We start from the raw sequence: 21,737 nt of genomic DNA on the forward strand, positions 1-21,737 counted from the left end.
GATTTTTCAACGCTGATATCGATACTGATTATTGGAGGACCAAAAAAAGCCGATACCGATTAATCGGACGATTTTTATATATATATTTGTAATAATGACAATTACAACAATACGGAATGAACAGTTGTATTTTAACTTAATATAATAGATCAATAAAAATCTATTTAGTCTCAAATAAATAATGAAACATGTTCAATTTGGTTTAAATAATGCAAAAAAAAAAGTGTTGGAGAAGAAAGTAAAAGTGCAATATTTGCCATGTAAAAAAGCTAAGGTATAAGTTCCTTGCTCAGAACATGAGAACATATGAAAGCTGGTGGTTCCTTTTAACATGAGTCTTCAATTTTCCCAGGTTAAAAGTTTTAGGTTGTAGTTATTATAGGAATTATAGGACTATTTCTCTGTATACCATTTGTATTTCATATACCTTTGACTATTGGATGTTCTTATAGGCACTATAGTATTGGCAGCCTAATTTCGGGAGTTGATAGGCTGGAAGTCATAAACAGCGCAATGCTTGAAGCACAGCAAAGAGCTGCTGGCAAATGCAGGAAAGGGCTGTTTGAATGAATGCTTGCTGCTGCTGCCTACCACTGCTCAGTCAGACTGCTCTATCAAATATCAAATCATAGACTTAATTATAATATAATAACACACAGAAATACAAGCCTTAGGTCGTTAATATGGTCAAATCCGGAAACTGTCATTTCGAAAACAAAACGTTTATTCATTCAGTGAAATACGGAACCGTTCCTTATTTTATCTAACAGGTGGCATCCCTAAGTCTAAATATTGCTGTTACATAGCACAACCTTCAATGTTATTCAATTAAATTACGGTCTTTGTTAGGAAGAAATGGTCTTCACACAGTTCGCAACGAGCCAGGCAGCCCAAACTGCTGCATATACCCTGACTCTGATTGCACAGAATGCAAGAGAAGTGACACAATTTCCCTAGTTAAAATAAATTCATGTTAGCAGGCAATATTAACTAAATATGCAGGTTTAAAAATATACACTTGTGTATTGATTTTAAGAAAGGCGTTGATGTTAATGGTTAGGTACACATTGGTGCAACGACCGTGCTTTTTTTGCGAATGCGCTTGTTAAATCATCACCCGTTTGGCGAAGTAGGCTGTGATTCAATGATAAATTAACAGGCACCGTATCGATTATATGCAACGCAGGACAAGCTAGATAAACTAGTAATATCATCAACCATGTGTAGTTAACTAGTGATTATGTTAAGATTGATTGTTTTTTTATAAGATAAGTTTAATGCTAGCTAGCAACTTACCTTGGCTCCTTGCTGCACTCGCATAACAGATAGTCAGCCTGCCACACAGTCTCCTCGTGGAGTGCAATGTAATCGGCCATAATTGGTGTCCAAAAATGCCGATTACCGATTGTTATGAAAACTAGAAATCGGCCCTAATTAATCGTCCATTCCGATTAATCGGTCAACCTCTAGCACATACATATCCAAACCAGAAGCCATGGATTACAGGCAACATCCACATCGAGCTAATGGCTAGAGCTGCCGCTTTCAAGGAGCAGGACAATAATCCAGACACCTATAAGAAATCCCACTATGCCCTCAGACGAACCATCAAACAAGTAAAGAGTCAATACAGGATTAAGATTTAATCATACTACACCGGCTCTGACGCTCATCGGATGTGTCAGGGCTTGAAAACTATTACGTACTACAAAGGGAAACACAGACGAGAGCTGCCCAGTGACGCGAGCCTACCAGACAAGCTAAATGCCTTTTATGCTCACTTCGAGGCAAGCAACACTGAAGCATGCACGAGAGCCCCAGCTGTTCTGGATGACTGTGTGATAACGCTCTCGGTAGCCGATGTGAGCAAGATCTTTAAACAGCTCAACATTCACATTCACAAACATGCACAAACACTGACATGTTAAACCTCTCCCTGACTGAGTCTGTAATACCTACATCTTTCAAGCAGACCACCATAGTCCTTGTGCCCAAGGAAGCGAAGGGCAGTATGTGAGAATGCTGTTCAATGACTACAGCTCAGCGTTCAACACCATAGTGCCCACAAAGCTCATCACTAAGCTAAGGGCCCTGGGACTAAACACCTCCCTCTGCAACTAGATCCTGGACTTCCGACAACAAGGAGACAGCCTATAGGGAGGAGGTCAGAGAACTGGCAATATGGTGCCAGGACAACAACCTCTCCCTCAATGTGAGCAAGACAAAGGAGCTGATTGTGGACTACAGGAAAAGGCAGGCCGAAATGGCCCCCATTAACATCAACGGGGCTACAGTGGAGCGGGTCGAGAGTTTCAAATTCCTTGGTGTCCACATCACCAACAATCTATCATGGTCCATACACACCAAGACAGTCGTGAAGAGGGCACGGCAAAACCTTTTCTCCCTCAGGAGACTGAAAAGATTTGGCATGGGTCCCCAGATCCTCAAAAAGTTCTACAGCTGCACCATCGAGATCATCCTGACCGGTGGCATCACCACCTGGTATGGCAACTACTCAGCATCTAACCGTAAGGCACTACAGAGGGTAGTGCGTATGGCCCAGTACATCACGGGGGCCAAGCTTCATGCAATCCAGGAACTACATAATAGGCGGTGTCAGAGGAAAGCCCATAAAATTGTCAGAGACTCCAGTCACCCAAGTCATAGACTGTTTTCTCTGCTACCGCACGGCAAGCGGTACCGGAGCGCCAAGTCTAGGACGAAAAGGCTTCTTAACAGCTTTTACCCCCAAGCCATAAGACTGTTGAACAATTGATCAAATGGCCACCGGACTATTACATTGACCCGCCCCATTTGTTTTGTACACTGCTGCTACTCGCTGTTTATTATCTATGCATAGTCACTTCACCCTTACCTACATGTACAAATTACCTCTAACCTGTACCCCCGCACACTGACTTGGTACCGGAAACCCCTGTATATAGCCTTGTTATGGTTATGTTATTGTGTTACTTTTTATAATTTTTTACTTTAGTTTATTTGGTAAATATTTTCTTAACTCTTCTTGAACTGCACTGTTGGTTAAGGGCTTGTAAGTAAGCATTTCACAGTAAAATCTACGCTTGTTGTATTCTGTGCATGTGACAAAACTTTTTTTTTTTTTGCCTGTATCGCAAGAATTGAGGTTTGTTTTATTTTTAGTTTTTATGAGCTTTTATGTCCACTTGTTCTCATGTTGTCTTTTAGGTCTCGTCTCGCTGCATCTGCTGTGACTGTGCACCTACCCATTTACACACACAAACCAAGCTCCTCCTCCTGCCACTCAGAACAACAAAGATGAAAGTTCACTTCTTACTCTCTGACAACAAACGGTTACAACTCGCTATTTGCATTTGAGGTTTGGTCCAACAGAATCGGCATATAGACACCGAAACACATTGATACATTATTTTACTGTAGTAGAGGAGAAGCTTTCTAATTCAGGGATTATTCTGCCATTGAAATCCTTGGACGGTCCACCTAAGAGTTTTTTCAGGTCGCCTAAGTCCAAACCGTGTAAAAAAAAATATATATATATGGGGTGCTTTCAATGTTGACTTAAATGATTAAAACCTGCTATAAATTATGTAGAAAAGATAATGCAGATTTAGTTTTAAATAATATCATCTTTGAGAACTAACAATCACCAAAAGTCAGGGAGAATTGAAAATTCCAAAAACAATACATTTAGCAGTATAGATTTTGATATTATATTTGAGCAAAAGAACACAGCATTAGCTATGGCAAAATGTATAGAATTTCAGGAAATTTGTTTTAAAACTGAAAAATGTTCTCTTAGCTCCATGGCAAAATATGTAGAATTGCAGGAAATGTGCTTAAAAACCGCAAACATTTCTCGGATCCATGGAGCTCCAATTTGTAGAATTGTAGAAAATTGTCTTAAAAATTCCAAAATTGCTCTACACCACCAAGGTGGGGGCGTCCATCACCTAAGACCTCTTTTGATACAGATAAAAACTCTAACTATATCCTTTTTATGTCTCAATTCCTCAGATTGTGCGAAGAGCAGAGCCTACTAAAATGGTCATTGCAATTCCTGGATCCTTGGCATGTCCCTACCCAAAACCCCAACCTTATCTTAACCATAACACTTACCTAACCCTAACCTTAACCATTTTAAATGTCAACTTCAATGGGGTAGTGACATCCCAAGGATCCCGGATTGCACGGACCCTACTAAAACAGGAGTATCAATGAACATTGATTCTGACGCATGGCATTGCGATACCACGTACTGCTATACTAGCTGTCTAGTCTGTGTTTTATAAATGTGCAATAAGCATAAAACACAATTGTATAAGGAATTGTCAACTCATTCTCATTCTGAGAAATAAAGTAGGCCACTTGATTTCAACATGTGAACAAAGTGGATAGGCTAACACGCTGTTCAAACAATTGGAAACAGACAGAAGGGTGTGTTCATAACAATTCAACTGTTCTGCCTTGTTAACTAGCAAATAGATCCAAGTTGGCTAAACTTGAAATATACCACATGACCAAAAGTGTGTGGGCAGCCCTGCTCGCCTGCTCGTCGAACATCTCATTCCAAAATCATGGGTAAATCATGGGTATTAATATGGAGTTGGTCCCTTCTTTGCTTCTATAACAGCCTCCACTCTCATGGGAAGACTTTCCACTAGATGTTGGAACATTGCTGCAGGGACTTGCTTCCATTCAGCCACAAGAGCATTAGTGAGGTCGGGCACTGATGTTGGGCGATTAGGCCTGGCTCGCAGTCGGCCTTCCAATTCATCCCAAAGGTGTTTGATGGGGTTGAGGTCTGGGCTCTGTGCTGTAGCATTAAGATTTACCTTCACTGGAACTAAGGGGCCTAGCCCGAACCATGAAAACAGCCCAGACCATTATTCCTCCTCCACCAAACTTTACAGTTGGCACTATGCATTGGGGCAGGTAGCGTTCTCTTGGCATCCACCAAATCCAGTTTCGTCCGTCGAACTGCCAGATGGTGAAGCGTAATTCATTACTCCAGAGAACGCGCTTCCACTGCTCCAGAGTCCAATGGCGGCGAGCTTTACACCACTCCAGCTGACACTTGGCATTAAGCATGGTGATCTTAGGCCTGTGTGCGGCTACTCGGCCATAGAAACCCATTTCATGAAGCTCCCGACGAACAGTTCTTGTGCTGATGTTGCTTCTAGAGGCAGTTTGGAACTCAGTAGTGAGTGTTGCAACCGAGGACACATGATTTTTACGCGCTACGCTCTTCAGCATTCGGCAGTCCCGTTCTGTGAGCTTGTGTGGCCTACCACTTCGTGGCTGAGCCGTTGTTGCTCCGAGACATTTCCACTTCACAACATAAGAACCGGGGCAGCTCTAGCAGGGCAGAAATTTGAAGAATTGACTTGTTGGAAAGATGGCATCCTATGAAGGTGCCACGTTGAAAGTCTTCAGTAAGGCCATTCGACTGCCAATGTTTGTCTATGGAGATTGCATGGCGGTGCTCTCGATTTTATAAACCTGTCAGCAACGGGTGTGGCTGAAATATCAGAACACTAATTTGAAGGGGTGTCCACATACTTTTGTACATAGTGTATAAAGATTAGCTGGCTACTCACTAGCACATGGGCTTGTGCTTCAAATCAAATTGTATTGGTCACATACACGTGTTTAGCAGATGGTATTGTTTCTAGCTCTGACAGTTCAGTAATATCTAACAAGTAATATCTAACAATTTCAAAACATATACCCAATACACACAAATCTAAGTAAAGGAATGAAATTAAGAATATATAAATATATGGACGAGCAATTTCAGAGCGGCATAGACTAAGATACAGTAGAATAGTGTAGAATACTGTATATACATATGAGATGAGTAATGCAAGATATGTAAACATTATTAAAGTGACTAGTGTTCCAATTATTAGAGTGGGCAGTAATTTCAAGTCTATGTATGTAGGCAGCAGCCTCTAATGTGATAGTGATGGCTATTTACAGTCTGATGACCTTGAGATAGAAGCTGTTTTTCAGTCTCTCGGTCCCAGCTTTGATTTCACCTGTACTGACCTCGCCTTCTGGATGATAGCGGGGTGAACAGGCAGTGGCTCGGGTGGTTGTTGTCCTTGATTATCTTTTTGTCCTTCCTGTGACATTGGGTGCTGTAGGTGTCCTGGAGGGCAGGTAGTTTGCCTCCGGTGATGCGTTGGGCCGCACCACCCTCTGGAGAGCCCTGCGGTTGTGGGCGGTGCAGTTTCCGTACCAGGCGGTGATACAGCCTGACAAGATGCTCTCAATTGTGCATCTGTAAAAGTTTGTGAGGGTTTTAGGTGCTAAGCCAAATTTGAGAGATTGTTTTAGGTTTTAGGTGTTTTAGGTGCCAAGCCAAGCCAAATTTGAAAGATTGTTTATGAGACCTGTGCTCATTTTCTAAAATGCCTGCTACAAAAAGTTAGTCATTATTAGGGAAAGTGCATTATGCGTGGTTCTGGTTAAATTTGTAACAAAAAGGGCATTTTCATAGACTAACTTAAAATCCATTTTTTTTTTTTAAAGCAGGTTAAACTATTTTGATGAAATAATTAAAATATCAGTGGGTCTTATGATTGTGGAAGGCTATATTTTGCTTAGGAATAATTTCACAAGCTCTAAATTCATTACATTATTGCTCATTGTTTTACATGCAGTGTATTTTACCTTTTAATTGTACAATTAAACTTATTTAGAGAAAACATTATATTTCGTAAATCGACCATAAATTTGAAAAACTGTAAATAGGATTTTTTGGCCATATCGCCCAGCCCTAGATGACATCCCTGAGAGGTATTGAAAGCAGCAGCAGGAATATTAATGGAACATGCATTCCATGCCTATTGAATGGCTGTCAACATAGCTCAGAGTGTGAAACTGAATCTAGTCCTAATTCCCTCCTGACACATTTGGGGGGAAATGACTTGAAGACTTCATGTTTCAGGTGGTTAAACAAGGCTGACACCAGAATGGTGAGCAATACAAATGTTTATTCTGCTTCTGGGTACGGGACAAAAGCTTATAGGCTTATAATATGTCAAAAAGACAATACACGCACTGTCCTCAGAATCACTTTTAATCCCCTTAACCTGTATCCCAAACAGTACTGAGGAGCAAATATGAATTGTGTATTTTGTGCTCAGGCCACTCCCCAGCATTTCGGGCTGTTTTGTTTATTACGTGGTGTTTAACATTCAGTGTGTGGGTGGGGTGGCCAGCATAGCACAGCACATGCTGTTATACTGGGATTAGTCTAATTTATCCGCTCCATGTCTGCTGCCGCGCTAACAAAGATTTATGAACCGAGCTGCCACCAGATACAGTACATCACAAAAATGGCCACATTTTCTTGAGCTTGTACTTTTATTGGCCGGTAGATCATGTGTTGTGTTTCCTGTTTTAGATGTGGAGGGTTTAGGCTACTCCAATGGAAAATATAAAATCTTCTCTTGTTATTCTGTGATATCTCCTCCAAATAGCCTAACGTTAAAGGCAGCTATTTATTCTCCTCTCACAATGTAACCTGAGACAATGTGTGATATGACATATTAATATTATATTATGTAAATTGATCACTGAACATCTGCCTCATATTAAGGGTGACTTTGGCATTAGGTGGGTGAAACATGAATAATGCATCGTTGTGAAATTACATTCTCTAAAGCTGGTGTAAATCCTATTCTGTTAATAGAGCTGGAATTATTTCTAAACAGTGGTATAACTTTTTAAAGTTGTTCCTACCCCTGTAAATCCAGCACTGCCCTCTTGTATTAAGAAGGCCTCCACCATTGCCATTCTTCTAGAACAGCTGTGCATTGAGGGCTAGCCAAGGCCAACAGAGAGGTGGACCAGGGGTCGACAGAGTCCACGTGTGAAAGGGAATGGAACTCCACCAATGCTTAACATTTCACAGTAGGAACAAGGCTGTCACACCAACCCACCAGGTGAAAGTAACAGAACCAAAGATGAACTGAGAGAACTACTCTACACCTCATGAAGAGATCAGAGCTACAGTATATGAGATCTCTAGATATGAGATCTCAACTCTTAATGATCGGCTATGAAAAGCCAACTGAAAATTATTCATGATTATTATTTGACCATGCTTGTCACTTATGAACATTTTTGAACATCTTGGCATAGTTCTGTTATAATCTCCACCCGGCACAGCCAGAAGAGGACTGGCCACCCCTCATAGCCTGGTTCCTCTCTAGGTTTCTTCCTAGGTTTTGGCCTTTCTAGGGAGTTTTTCCTAGCCACCGTGCTTCTACACCTGCATTACTAGCTGTTTGGGGTTTTAGGCTGGGTTTCTGTACAGCACTTCGAGATATTAGCTGATGTACGAAGGGCTATATAAAATAAACTTGATTGATTGATTGATCTCTACACTCCTTTCTTCTGATGAGGGGGGGCTACTACATCACGCCCTCACCCCTATTCACCCCGTTCCCTCAGCAGTCAGCACCTGCTCCACCTTCCTTTCAGAAGTAAAGCGAATTGATGCTCCTGTTCATCACCCAGGGTCATTATTTCTGATTTCCTGTATTCCTCCCTCATTCACGGCAGTCTTGTTAGTGTTTAAACAGCAGCTGAGCCTGCCGTGCCCCATAGAACCATGTGCTCCCTTTTAGTGTGTTGAGGACCAGGTAATACATGAGCAGAAGAGCTAAATGCCATGAAAGGCCATGCATTGTACAGATGAAAACACTAGAGTATTAAGCCTAATGGCTTCAGACCCAGAATTCCCCCAGACATCGACAGGACCTCCTCTGTTCCCTATACTCACTCAATTTACATAAATCTATAGGCTAGTATGGTATGCTTACAATTTGCATGCGTCTCCCAAAGACCTTTCTGTGCTGCTAACGTCATTATCATTGGTTATTTATACTCCCTACTAGCCTAAGCACTGATTATTGATTCAACATTTCCTCTTAACCTGAATAATGTATATTCACGTCAATATTATTTGCGTCAATTAAAGCATTTCTTGGAAAGGAATACGGCACACACTTGTAAATGGATCTTGGATAACGTTGTGCCTATTCCACTCTCCACTCTGTGTGTGTAAAATAGTTTATGGTAAGATGTTCGTTTTAGGCACTCAGAGGATCAATATGCCTTCTTCAGAAAAGCTGAAAATTATACCAGACCTTTCATTACATTAAACCACAATGAGAATGGACGTATCCTAAGTTCAAGTGTAAATAATGAGTTAAACATCTGGCTGATTAGTGAGGAGTTGGAACCATATGTAGACTTCACAAGCCAGCATTGTTGTGTTTTTATTCTACCTACTTCCTGTTGGGCATGGCTATGTAGCCTACCAGACAAAGCCATGATATCAGAGAATCTATAGAGCACATTAGCGGATAGCCATTGTAGGCCTTCTCTCTTAGAAAAAAAGGTTCCAAATGTGTTCTGCGGCTGTCCCCATAGGAGAACCCTTTTTGGTTCCAGGTAGAACTCTTTTCGGTTCCATGTAGAACCCTATGTGGAAAGGATTCTACATGGAACCAAAAGGGGTTCTTCCAAGGGTTCTCCTGTGGGGACAGCCGCAGGACCCTTTGGGGTTTTTAAGAGTGCAGATGCCTTCATGCATGCGAGTATGAGCAGTTGGTGATTGTTGGTTCAGGTGCTACACTCACACGGTTTTCACATTCCAGGCTCATCCAGCATCCTGTTCATGACATCAAAGCCCTCACCACTACCACCTGGAGAGAGAGCTGGAGCTGAGCAGGGCTATAGCAGCCAGAGAATAGCTGATAGGAACCTGCTCTGCAGCTCAAGATCAGATTCAGTGAAGCAGCAAGAGCCTCTCGTGCTCTTTTACATTACGGTGTATGGCAGTTGGTGGTGTAGGTTGCTGTTGATGTTTGCTGAAGTGGCACACAGTGCGCTGTGGGCCTTTGCCTCCCCTGATGTGGGTTAGGCTGTGGGCTGTGTAGTATTGGGTTAGTGTGAGAGCTGGGTGGGTGAGCGTGTGGCCTAGCTGCAGGAGCTCACTGCAGATGATATGATGTGGGAGAGCAGGAAAACAGGAGGAGGAAAAGGGGAGAGAGAGAGAGTGTGTGTGTGTGTGTGTGTGTGTGTGTGTGTGTGTGTGTGTGTGTGTGTGTGTGTGTGTGTGTGTGTGTTTGGAATTAGCACTCTCGCTGCAGTGGAAAGCCAGGCTTAAGAGACAACAGCTCAGCTATGTATATTAGCATATTAATTTCTAGTTTCTCAGCAGTTTTGTTATAGCCCATCTGTAGGGTTATTAGAGGAGACACAAACAGGCTACTTAATTACCCCGGGGAATATGAGGTAAGTAAACAATGAATGGTCTGAGGCTGTGTGTTTATTGACAAGGAGTAGCCATGTGAGAGAGAATGTGAAAGTGAAACACAGACCATTCTAAATAGGCCTACATGTTGGCTTTGAAATGTTGTCCCAAATGTTGCCTTTTATTAAATAGAGAGGCAAATATAAATCCGATCAGCTCCAGAAAAGTGTCCCACAAACGGATATAAACAGAATTTATGGAGTCAGTGGAGAATTTCCCATTATTGTTTATCATTGTGTCAACTTAGGCTACCTGACACATCGATGAGCTCTCAACCAAACGAATCCAAATGCTTGGAGGACAAAATGTAGCTCTCCCACCACAACCATTCCCATGAGGCATTTAACACTCACTGAACAATGATCCTTTTATCCTGCTGCAGTATTCACACCTCCTCTGGCTGCGTACGAAACGGAACGTTACACCGACACAAAGCATTCTCCTTCATTTAAGTGCTACGCTAATGAATCAGCCCATTACTCTATAGAGCCATAGAACATTCTAACTGCTGATTGTGAATTGCACGAAGAGTACAAGTGTAGATCCCATTTCTATGTCTCACTATTTTGTTGGGATCATTTCTAGTCTTCATATAGGTTACTGTTGTTAAATGTTGTCACGTGAAATAGCCTCTGAAATAGCCTAATCTGTGATTCGAGACTTAAACCAGACACTTCGAGCTAGTCTTCCTGCAGATCTCTGTAAACCTTAGACCATTCTGATGTCTGGCGGTCTCCAATTCTGGCCAAGGAACCACTATCATCCTCTCACACCTGAGAAGGATATTACGCTCCTTTAAGCGCAGATAAGAGACCAGTGTGTGGGTTCTGCTCTCTTGTCGTCAGAAAGCAATTGTTACCACTTTGCCAGCTTCCTGGCCTGGCATCAGCTCCAGGATGTCTGGGGCGACCAGAACCTTATAGCAGCCAGCAGAAAGAACTGAGTACGAGGCTGGGGATCAGGATATTGTGGCTTAAATAGAGCCTTAAGTTGATAGATAACATGAGCTATCTGGGACAGGCCAGAGTACAGACTAAAGCTCTTTGAGTTGTGCACCTAGGAATAAAGGCTATTACTGTACCTACCTTCAAGGGGAAGGAATTGGGCTAATGGTTGTAGTTCCTCAGATCTCTTTAAGTGTACCTGCCTACTCAGTTCATACTGATTGTTCAAAAGTATCTATTGAAGATGCTGTGGGTATCAAGGAGAAAGATTGAAAAAGCCTATTTGTCAAACTGATGACATTATCTCTTCTTCAGAGACTAGATGCATGGCTGTGTTTTGTGAGCGGTGAACAGGGAGCCTGTGTTGTTTGTCACAGCTGCATGTATGCTCTTCACATCTCTAAATAATTCAGACCCTCTCATTTGCCATGAATGGAAGACACGTAGATGAGGGGCCTGGGTAAGAAAGCCAATTTGAACTCATGCATCTCTAAAGGACTTGGAACCTTTGTTAATGAAGAACACAGAACTGTGTTTTAGCTCTTTTGTTGGCTGAATAAACAGTTCATCTGTGTCTCATTAATGTGGAATAGACTTCCATTGATATAATGGAAGTCTGTGTGCGTGTGCGTGTGCGTGTGCGTGTGCGTGCGTGCGTGCGTGCGTGCGTGTGTGTGTGTGTGTGTGTGTGTGCGTGCGTGCGTGCGTGTGTGTGTGTGTCCACAGCGAAAGCTGACAAAAGCACTGTCTGCTTGCCATTCATTGAATAAGCAGCATGACTCAGTTAGCACAGGAAATGCAGAGTTTGCAGTAGACTATGCTGTGTTTTACTTTAGCTAAATGTTGTTATTCGAATGATCTCGTTTGGGAGCTACAATCGATCAGGACTGGTAGGCAAAGAGGTCAGGCCAAATTGCATTACGCAATAGCACGACTTTAACCCTGATCCAAACCCTAACTTTGATATCTGGTAACTTTCCAAAAGGGTTTGTCATTCCCTTATGTGGCAGTCCATGTGGGCGTTCCCTGGTAATAATTGATATAAATCTCAGGGGAGAGTCACAAATGAGTTCAGTAGCTCTAATCTGTTTATGAAATTAGTTCCATTGACATGAATTATTGAAGGATTTCCTCATTTGAATATGTAGGACATCGACAGCTAATCTCTCATTAATTCACTCTTTTGACTGACAGTGATATCACTGCTTTAATGATTTGCCAGTAAAAGATTATTTAGTGTAATTCAAGTTCAGATGACTGTCTATTTCAAGTCCCTGCTACTCAGAAGTGAGCTACTCTACTTGTTTGAAAAAAAATTATTTTGCAATGGGTTTGAGGTCAGGCTAAAAATCACTGCCGGGTCAAGTGAGCAGAGCGGAGTAGAGGACGCTATCAGGCTGACATCTAAATTGTTGTGAATGGACTTTGGATTCTACTGTTCCATAACAAAGAGGATGGGATGTCAGTGTGAAGAGATTCCCTACGTTGGCAAGCTCATAGCCATTTTCTGGCCATTCAGCTTTTCCCGTAAGCCTCTTTTAGCTGGTAGGTTTAAAGCCTACGGCTAGTTAGCAATAGTGCAGTGGGTCACAGCTAGCTTTCTTGTCCTCTATTCATCATCCTACACAACCATCCTTCATTATGTAAAATTAGCCTATTGAACGCAAGCCTACTACTAGTCTTACTTGATCAGTGACCACCTCTTAATGTGTAGGCTGTAGGCTACTGATTTCCTACTAAATTAAAAGTTTAAGCCTATCTATCAACTTTGTACATTATTATTCTCATAAATGACTCATAGTGTGTGTGGATTACCTCCTGATCATAGAAGCACTTATGGGCATCCATCCATCCTGCTTTTGTCATAGGGAACAATGTTCTCCTCTCTGTCAATCGTACTGCCTCTATGCCATAACAATAGCATGATCAAAACGACCTCACTACCTGTCCCCACAGAAAAAGATATTGAGTGTGAAGGCGTGATTCATGTCACCATGATTGTGTTCCCCTGTTATTTCGGTGTCCTGTCCTGTGAGCTGAATGGTCTTGGTCTGAGAGGAGTGGGGTAATGCACGGTCAGGACATGGAAATTGTTGAACCTCAAGAAGAAACTTTCATGAAGGCCATGTTCCAGCAGTGGTCTTTTGTGTCATTTTGTACTGGATGTCCTTGATGCTTTCCTTGGTTGTCAATGAATTCTAGTGACCCTGTCCAGTATTAATGCTTCATTTATGAAGAATAGGCCTACATATTTATAATCGAATAAACCTGTGCATACTCATGTTAGGCTTAGGGTAGCCCTTTCCTGCAGTCAAATGACCTAGTGGCCTCATGGGGGGAATGTTATTCATATTTTTCATAATTTCATAGTCAATACAGATTTTTTAAAAGCTGAAAATCTGGTATTTCTATGTCAAACGGTTTTGTTATATTTCAGTCTTCTGTGATGTATATGAAGTGTAATATTGGGATGCAGACTCCAAATGTAATACATTTCAACTCTATATCTGACATGGTACAGATGTCTTCTTTTTTTAAGCCCATAACTATGTGTGAGAGGCGTATACGTTTGTTTCAAAGTAGATTTGTTTAAGACTACTAAGAAACACTGTGTGACCCTGATTTAGCCCACTGCAGTAAAAAACAATCTTTATCTAATAGTTGGCTTTTTTTTGTGTTCTTACTCTAGGGTCGCTGTTCAAGAGAAAACTGTAAGTACCTTCATCCACCTTCGCATTTAAAAACCCAGCTAGAGATTAACGGACGCAACAACCTCATCCAGCAGAAGACGGCAGCAGCCATGCTGGCCCAGCAGATGCACTTCATGATCCCAGGCACGAGCATGCAGCCTGTAGTAAGTTACTCATATTCAGTAGTAAGTACAGTTTATTATACACAAAACTCAGATCCTTCATTTCAGGTGTGTAGTAGTGTTTTTACTGACTGTTGTCCATTCTATTTCACAGCCTACGTTCAATATGAACCAGGGGCTTGGTACAAGCCCTGGTCTCAGCTACTCTCCATATCTTACACCCATGACCTCTATGAGCCATGGGATGAGCCTGATGCCCACCGAGATGCTCCCCAGTACCCCAGTGATGGTCCCTGGAAGCCCCGGTGTCACAGTCCAGAGCTCCAACTCGTCCTCCTCTTCCCCCTCACAGAAGCTGCTGCGCACCGACAAACTGGAGGTATCGAGTCACCTTCACACAAACAAGAACAAGGACGTATTATTGTCTGATATATGCTGTATATATACATTCCTTATGGAATGTCTGTTGAGTGTGTCAAACAGGGTCCATTGCCAGGGTGCTCTACCATCCTCAACCTCCCTCCCTGTGTGGTTGTCGTGCTGTAGGTGTGTCGCGAGTTCCAGCGGGGGAACTGTGCGCGAGGCGAGACTGACTGCCGCTTCGCCCACCCCAGCGACAGCCCCATGATCGACACCAGCGACAACACAGTCACCGTCTGCATGGACTACATCAAGTCGCGCTGCTCCAGGGAGAAGTGCAAGTACTTCCACCCCCCTGCTCACTTACAGGCCAAAATCAAAGCCTCTCAACACCAGGTCAACCAATCGGCCGTGGCAGCCCAGGCAGCAGCTGCAGCCATGGTAAGATGCTTCCCCCCAGACGCGTGGACAGCAGCTTAGAACACACACTATTGGCTAGAATAGCTACTGTACTTCTTACTTAAGGGCAACTTGTCCTATTTATTTTCACTACAATGTATTCTACATTCACAGCAATAGGCTTACTATCTTAATCCTATTCCATTACCCTGAGTTGATTGATTAACCAACATCATAGAATGTGGAGCACCGCTTTATTTTTTATGTATTAAGTAGCTTCATTAAACATTAAAGACTGTTACATCTAATATACGCTCTTAAGACTCGAAATGACAGTTGCCCAGTATGCAGTAGCCCTCAAGTTGCCTTTAAATTGTCACATAGCATAACCATTCATTTGCGTACAATGGGGTCCGAAATGATTGACACCCTTAATAAAGATGAGCAAAGATCATTCAAATACTGAGCTATATTCTATGCTAAAAATATTGGGAAATTATATTATATTATACTAATACAATTGCCCAGAGAAAGAGATTTTGTTTAACAAGTAATAATTTGTTTTCTCAAAAAAGGTAGGGGTCAAAATTATTCACAACCCTGTTTTCAATTTCTTTCAATACCTCACCTTGCCAGGATAACGGAACTGAGCCTTTTTCTAAAATGTTTTAGAAAACACATTGGGAGGGATCTTAGACCATTCCTTCTTACAGAATCCTTACAGATCCTTGATATCATTTGTCTGCGCTTATGGACTGCACCGCAGGTTTTCAATAGGGTTCAAGTCCGGAGACAATTAACCATTTCTTTGTGGATTTTCATGTGTGCTTGGGGTTATTGGCTTGCTAGTGTGCGTGGCCAAAGAGCTCCATATTCATGTCATCTGACCAAAGCACCGGTTCCAATCCAAGTGCCAATGTCATTTAGCAAACTCCAGACGTTTACATTTGCTACATTTGTGACCACGCACACCAGTGGTGGGTTAGGCGTCAAAATGAGAATACATGAGCAGAAAATAGCCCCATACCTACTGTAAAATATGGTGGTGGATATTTGATGTTATGGGGCTATTTTGCTTCCACTGGTCCTGGGGCCCTTGTAAAGGTCATCGGCATTATAAACTTTACAGAGTAACAGGATATTTTTGCCAAAAATCTGGTTGCCTCTGCCAGGAGGCTGAAACTTGGCCGCAAGTAGATCTTACAGTGAGACAATAACCCCAAGCACACATTCAAATCCACGAAGAAGTTGTTAATTGACCACAAAATTAACATTTTGCAATGGCCATCTCAGTCTCCGAACTTGAAACAGGAGGGCAGCCCATACGCTCAGACAAAGGATATCAATGATCTCTAAGGTCGCTCTATGGAGGAATGGTCTAAGATCCCTACCATATGTTCTCCAACTCATAAAACATTTTTAGAAAGAGGCTCAGTGTCATTACCCTCGCAAGGTGAGATTTTGAATGGTACTGAAAACAGGGGTGTGAATCATTTTTACCCCTACCTTTTTGAGAAAAAATGTATTACTTGTTAAACTAAATACATTTTTCTGAGCATTAGTATAAAACAATAGATGTCTACACTTTTTGAGCATACAGTGTAGCTCAGTATTTGAATTATTTATTTTATAGTCATTTTTGCTCATCTTTATCAAGGGTGTCAATCATTTCACACCCCACTGTCTATCTCCTTATGTGACATGTGACGCTAACCTTTACCTAGCTAGCTGTTTAACTAAAGATTCGCTTTGGCCCTCTCCTTTTGCTTCCCATGCTTTTTGAAAATCTATGTTCAAATTGCCAGCTACTGCAAAGTTAACCCTGTTTCTACAGCTACTGTCTTGTTTCATTGCCATCTATTGCCTACTGTCGGTTTTGCCTTTATCTTAAACTTCCAACAAGTCTAAGAATAAAGCCGGATCTGCTAATTACTATGGGTTAAGAAAAACGTCCATAGATTCACCAGCAACCTTCGAACAGCTGATTCAACATTTAACATTACTCTAATCAAATGTACGCAATTCCCGTAATGGCACATTTAGACTTTTATTTTTGCACTTAAAAAACAGCAACATGCATGGCCTTTCTTAGAATGTGCTGTATCTTCCACCCTAGCTCTGCTACTTTCCATTCCATGTATTTTTATCATCAGTTTTGTGGTCATTTTTTGCATGGTTTTACAGTGATAGTATTACTAGAGAGTTGGTAAATACTTTATGACTTTGATACGTCTGTAATGCTGAGGGATTTTGTAGTGTAGTGAAGGTATACTTTGAACAGGAAAATGAACGACCAATGTGTTCTTGTGACAAATATGCCAAGAAATTGAACAAAAATGGCAAATTCGATGCCCAATATCATAATAAACAGAGCTCCACATTCTGTGTATAGGTTATCATCAATGCAGTGGTTATAACATTCTCTCTCTGCTCCCTATTTAGTATGTCATTAAAACGCACAAGATGACATGAATCATGCCTAGCTCTCGGTAGAGATACATTTCCCAAGGATAACCTCTCACAGTAGCCTAGCTAATGCCCGTTAGCGTTAGCTTCTGTCTCCATTTCATATTGACGTGTGTTATGTACAATTCTGGTCCTTTAAAGCAGTTGTAGGTCAATGAATGCATTATTACAACATTTATTTAGTAGTCCACACTGTATATTCAAATTGATAATGTATGGATAATGATGAACAACTATTGATTAACTACTGTTGTGTTTTCTACATAGCAAATAACCTTAGTCCCAATGTTGTTGCACAGTATTGTTGTTATTGTAAAGCCTATTAGATTAAGCTATTAACGAGTATAGTAGACGCTTACATACTAATTCAGGAGTCAGTCGTATATTTCCTTGAATCAGTTAATTTTGTTTATTGTGCATGACTATTGTTTTGTATGTGGTGGTAAACTGCATTCCGATTATTTTGTTTTGTTTTCTCCTTCTCACCTATCCACAATGCAATGCTGTCCCCATGACGCACCTCTGCTTGCTGTTACCTGTATGTTAATACGCTTGAATCCCATTGGCCCACTGCCATCATGTGCTCGCTGCCTGCTATTAAAAGACTCAGTCGACTGCCAAAGCAATGAAGCGACCCCTCGAGGCAACTGTAGACCTGGTACTTTGACCTTTCACCTTTTGCTTTGCATGTAGCTATTAATTGTACTGTAGCAACTCACATAATTTAATTTGGCATCTTTGTTTTTACAACCTCTTAAGACTCATCTAGTATGTGTACAAAATCCTTCACCATCAGTTATCTTTCAGTAATTGAATAGGTATTTAAAATGTGTTTAAATTAACAGTATGAAGTTTTAGCCTATCACTAATTTCATCATAAATACCTTTATTTTGTCATGTAGTAGTTGTATACAGTTTTGCTATACTGTTTGGCAATGATTGTACTATTATATACATATAAAGCTCATAGCCAGTGGATGTTTATAATAGAACTACTGATAAGTGTTTTGGTTGTGTTAACGTGTTGTTTGTACTCGGCAGGCGTTCCCCCATGGCTGCCTGCAGCCCCTACCAAAGAGACAAGCACTGGAGAAGAGCAACGGGGCCAGCTCCTTCTTCAACCCCAGTATGTTGCACTACCAGCAGGCTCTGGCCAATGCACAGCTCCAGCAGACGTCTGCGTTCTATCCCGCAGGTACAGCCCAGCTCTGAGTGGGCCAACTGCCCCTATATGACTTGTCCTTTGTAATTCCCTCCCTGCTAATGTTTGGTTGGGCATTTATCATGTAGTCTAAAAAGTAGCATATTGTCAGTAAGGTCTTTCCTTGTTTTTTTGTGCTTTCCTCGTGGTCCAATGTAGCTAGCTAGCTGTGATGATTTAATGCAGCACCTTGTAATTTGAGATGTTCATTTTTGAAAATGATGCACATTTAATGCCACTGTCACATATTTAATAGTTCAATGTCCTGGCAGGCAGATATATCAGTGCTTCCAGATTACATCATCCAGGTTAGTTGAAGGAGATCTGCTTTAATCAAATCTATTAAATTCAGGCCATTGGCCTACATTGCTGTGATACAGTACGTGGCTAAGTAGGACACTGGATTATTATACCATTAGCTCTTTCTCTCGACATGGCCTTCCTCTGACAGCCATAATCAAACAGTAACAGCCACTATCCACTCTTGTTAGATGCTTTGTCTCACTGCTGAGTTAACTACTGTACTGCCTGGTTGCCCTAGCACTGATGCCAATGTCAGTCGATTGGAGCTATTTTATTCAGCATGTGCCTCCCTCCTTGGTAAACAGTAATCTATCCACACTCTACACGTACACCCACACACTACACTCCCTAAGATGCATTGTTTCTCATGGGCTTGTTTCTGTGTGTGCTCACCAAGCAACAAAAAAAACGAACTTGGTTTCCATTGAGAGGTTCATGTCTTGCTTGTATTTGGTTTAGAATGTGTAAAAGCATGCTGAAAACTCTAGCTAACCTGTTTTTCCTCCCTTATTGTCCTCTACTCACTTTCCACTGCATAATCACACAGGGTCAGTGTTTTGCATGTCTCCTGCTACCGGCATTGGTAGGTCCCTTGCTTCTTTTTTCTGATATCACCTGTAATGAATGGAGAATATGGGTGAAATGCTCTCGCTGTTCATTTAAAAGAGTCTTGTTATTCCAATGTGCCCTTGGATAAACAGTCTCTGGGTCAGGGGGTAAGGGTGGTTTATATCTGTTAGGTACCGGCACATTTTAAATCACATGTGAGAAAGTGTATTTTATAATACGTTTCTGCATTTTTTTTCTGTTAGCCATGTCCCTGACAAGGCTCAAGCTTTCAATTTATACTCTTCACCATCACCCATTGGCCTACTTTGGATTTCATTTTGGTTTTGAATGTCCTTTGTTCTCTGCAGTGATATTCTCACCGTTGTAAATAATACAGATATTCAAAACACAAGACATCAGTTACAATCACTGCTGGTTGATATTTATAGTTCTTTGCTGCTCTGTGGATTAGGACATTTGATCAGTTTCCCAGAGATGTTATCTAAAGTGTCTTGGTCTTTCCTAAAGATCAAATACATCAAATGACGTTTCCTTTATTTGTATAAAATAAAGAACTTATTTTGAACACGGCAGTGAAAATGCCATTCTAACAATAAGATACTGTAGGGTATATAAAACATACTTTTTGAATGTCGTATCAAATGACAGTCTTCTCTGGGAATCGGACAAATATCGGACAAATTTCCTAAACTAAATCAGCTTTCCTCTATTATTTATCCAATGCTTTCTTGCTTTGCGCTGTGATTGCATGCCATCTGCTGGTCTAACCTAATGATGGCTTGCTACTAATGTTTTACTGTATTCACCATGCAAAAAAATATATATAGACAAAAAAAAAAACGTTGCTATGGTTACCATAATGCTCCACCTACCTGTTCATTGCTTCCATGGTTCCCTTCCTGAAAAAGTACCCATGATGTACAGTGCTACGCCTGCTACTGTCTCTGCAGCAACTACTCCTGCCACAAGTGTCCCCTACGCAGCAACAGCACCAGCCAATCAGGTTTGCTCCTTTTAAAGCTTTCTTTCATGAATCCCTGAGCTCTAAATAAGTGCTCGTCATGGCAGCAGGAGACAGTTGTCATCCTAGCATATTTCTCTCCTGCCTGTTGCCTTTATTAGCAAATGTAACTATCATTATTGTAGATGCGGTATTAAATATAGTAATGACAGAAAGCACTTATTTAGAGGTCCCCCCATCTGCAAATAGTAGTTGTGTTGTGTTGCATAATTTCCTTAATTGTTTTTTGCATGTTTTTGCTTTATTTAGTTTCAAGTGCCCCTAATTTAATTCAGGCGTTACTATAATTCTGTCAAGCAAAGGAAAGAAGAAAACTAAATATATTGATTTGAAGCAGCCTAAATTAGCACCTCAGACTAAAGAAATCAACTGAATGAATAAAAGACCAATGAAGCTCATACATGGCTGTTATTATCACAGGAAGGTTACACTGTATGTCTTTATGGATGTGTGTGATTTTGTGACAGCTCTGTGCCTGTGACTGCCCTCTGTTGCCCCTTTTAGACTCTTCCACCTGGGGGGCAGGTCAGGTGATGTGCTTCTTTCTTTCCAGCAGGAGAGGAGGGGGCTGTGGTTTGGGTCGGGAGAACACAAAACCATACTTGCCATCCACCAGCCTCCTCCTGCAGCTTATTCTGCTTGATTTATTTGTCTTTTATTTCTCCCAGGTATTAACATGGAATACATAGTCTACTATTTCAGTTTGTTTTTGTCATTGAGATTTGCAGCATTTTAACTTTAGCAATAACTTTGGTATGTAGACTACTGCCTCAGCTCTGAATCTTATCTGAAAGGTTCCTAACATCAACCAAATTCTCTTTGTTTTACATGTGGGATTCAAATGTATTTTTACTCCTGTTTTTTTTTGTTTCTTCAGCATTATATGATTATACTGGTCACAGTTTTGCTACTGTTCTACTTCTGCAAATAAGAACCCTTTTTCTTTAACCATTTACCGCCATGACTCTTCAACAACACTATATCAGTATTGTGTTTGTGATCCAAGAATGTACTGGCACTGTTGCTTGGACCTAAGGGCAATCGGTCATGTTCATTGTGAATGCCACCATTGAGTAACATGATGTCTTTCTCAATCTCTGCTTCTAAAACAGATCATCCTAAAGTAACCTACAAGAAAGGAACAGAGTGTCAAGACGCTCCCCTTAGAGGCCCTAAACAGCCCTTCTGTAAATACTACTTTTGCTCCACACGAGAACTACAGCAACCTGCATGCTGAGAAGAAGATTACTGAGGAAATGTAGAACATTGAGCTATGTTAAAATATACAAATTATATACCTGTATTGCTAGGACTAATCTCGTTACTGA

The 21,737-nt window shown here is 41.3% G+C and overlaps 1 protein-coding gene across 19 annotated transcripts in view; it reads left to right on the forward strand.

Moving 5' to 3' along the window:
* The window catches only part of LOC129821223 (muscleblind-like protein 2a), a 36,499-nt gene extending 14,762 nt beyond the window's left edge, over nt 1–21,737 (forward strand). The window contains exons 3-11 of one of the 19 annotated variants that reach the window (XM_055878611.1): nt 13,967–14,152; nt 14,244–14,468; nt 14,636–14,890; nt 17,919–17,972; nt 18,356–18,509; nt 18,788–18,823; nt 19,366–19,401; nt 20,297–20,391; nt 21,522–21,629. In XM_055878611.1, the coding sequence (XP_055734586.1) occupies nt 13,967–14,152; nt 14,244–14,468; nt 14,636–14,890; nt 17,919–17,972; nt 18,356–18,509; nt 18,788–18,823; nt 19,366–19,401; nt 20,297–20,391; nt 21,522–21,536 (1,056 nt within the window). In that variant the 3' untranslated portion in view covers nt 21,537–21,629. Of the gene's footprint in view, nt 1–13,966; nt 14,153–14,243; nt 14,469–14,635; nt 14,891–17,918; nt 17,973–18,355; nt 18,510–18,787; nt 18,824–19,365; nt 19,402–20,296; nt 20,392–21,521 lie in introns of all 19 variants that reach the window. The other 18 variants (XM_055878610.1, XM_055878614.1, XM_055878613.1 and 15 more) reach the window with 18 other exon arrangements.

The sequence above is a fragment of the Salvelinus fontinalis genome, chromosome 23, assembly GCF_029448725.1.
Source record: "Salvelinus fontinalis isolate EN_2023a chromosome 23, ASM2944872v1, whole genome shotgun sequence".
In the NCBI taxonomy this organism is placed as follows: Eukaryota; Metazoa; Chordata; class Actinopteri; order Salmoniformes; family Salmonidae; genus Salvelinus; species Salvelinus fontinalis.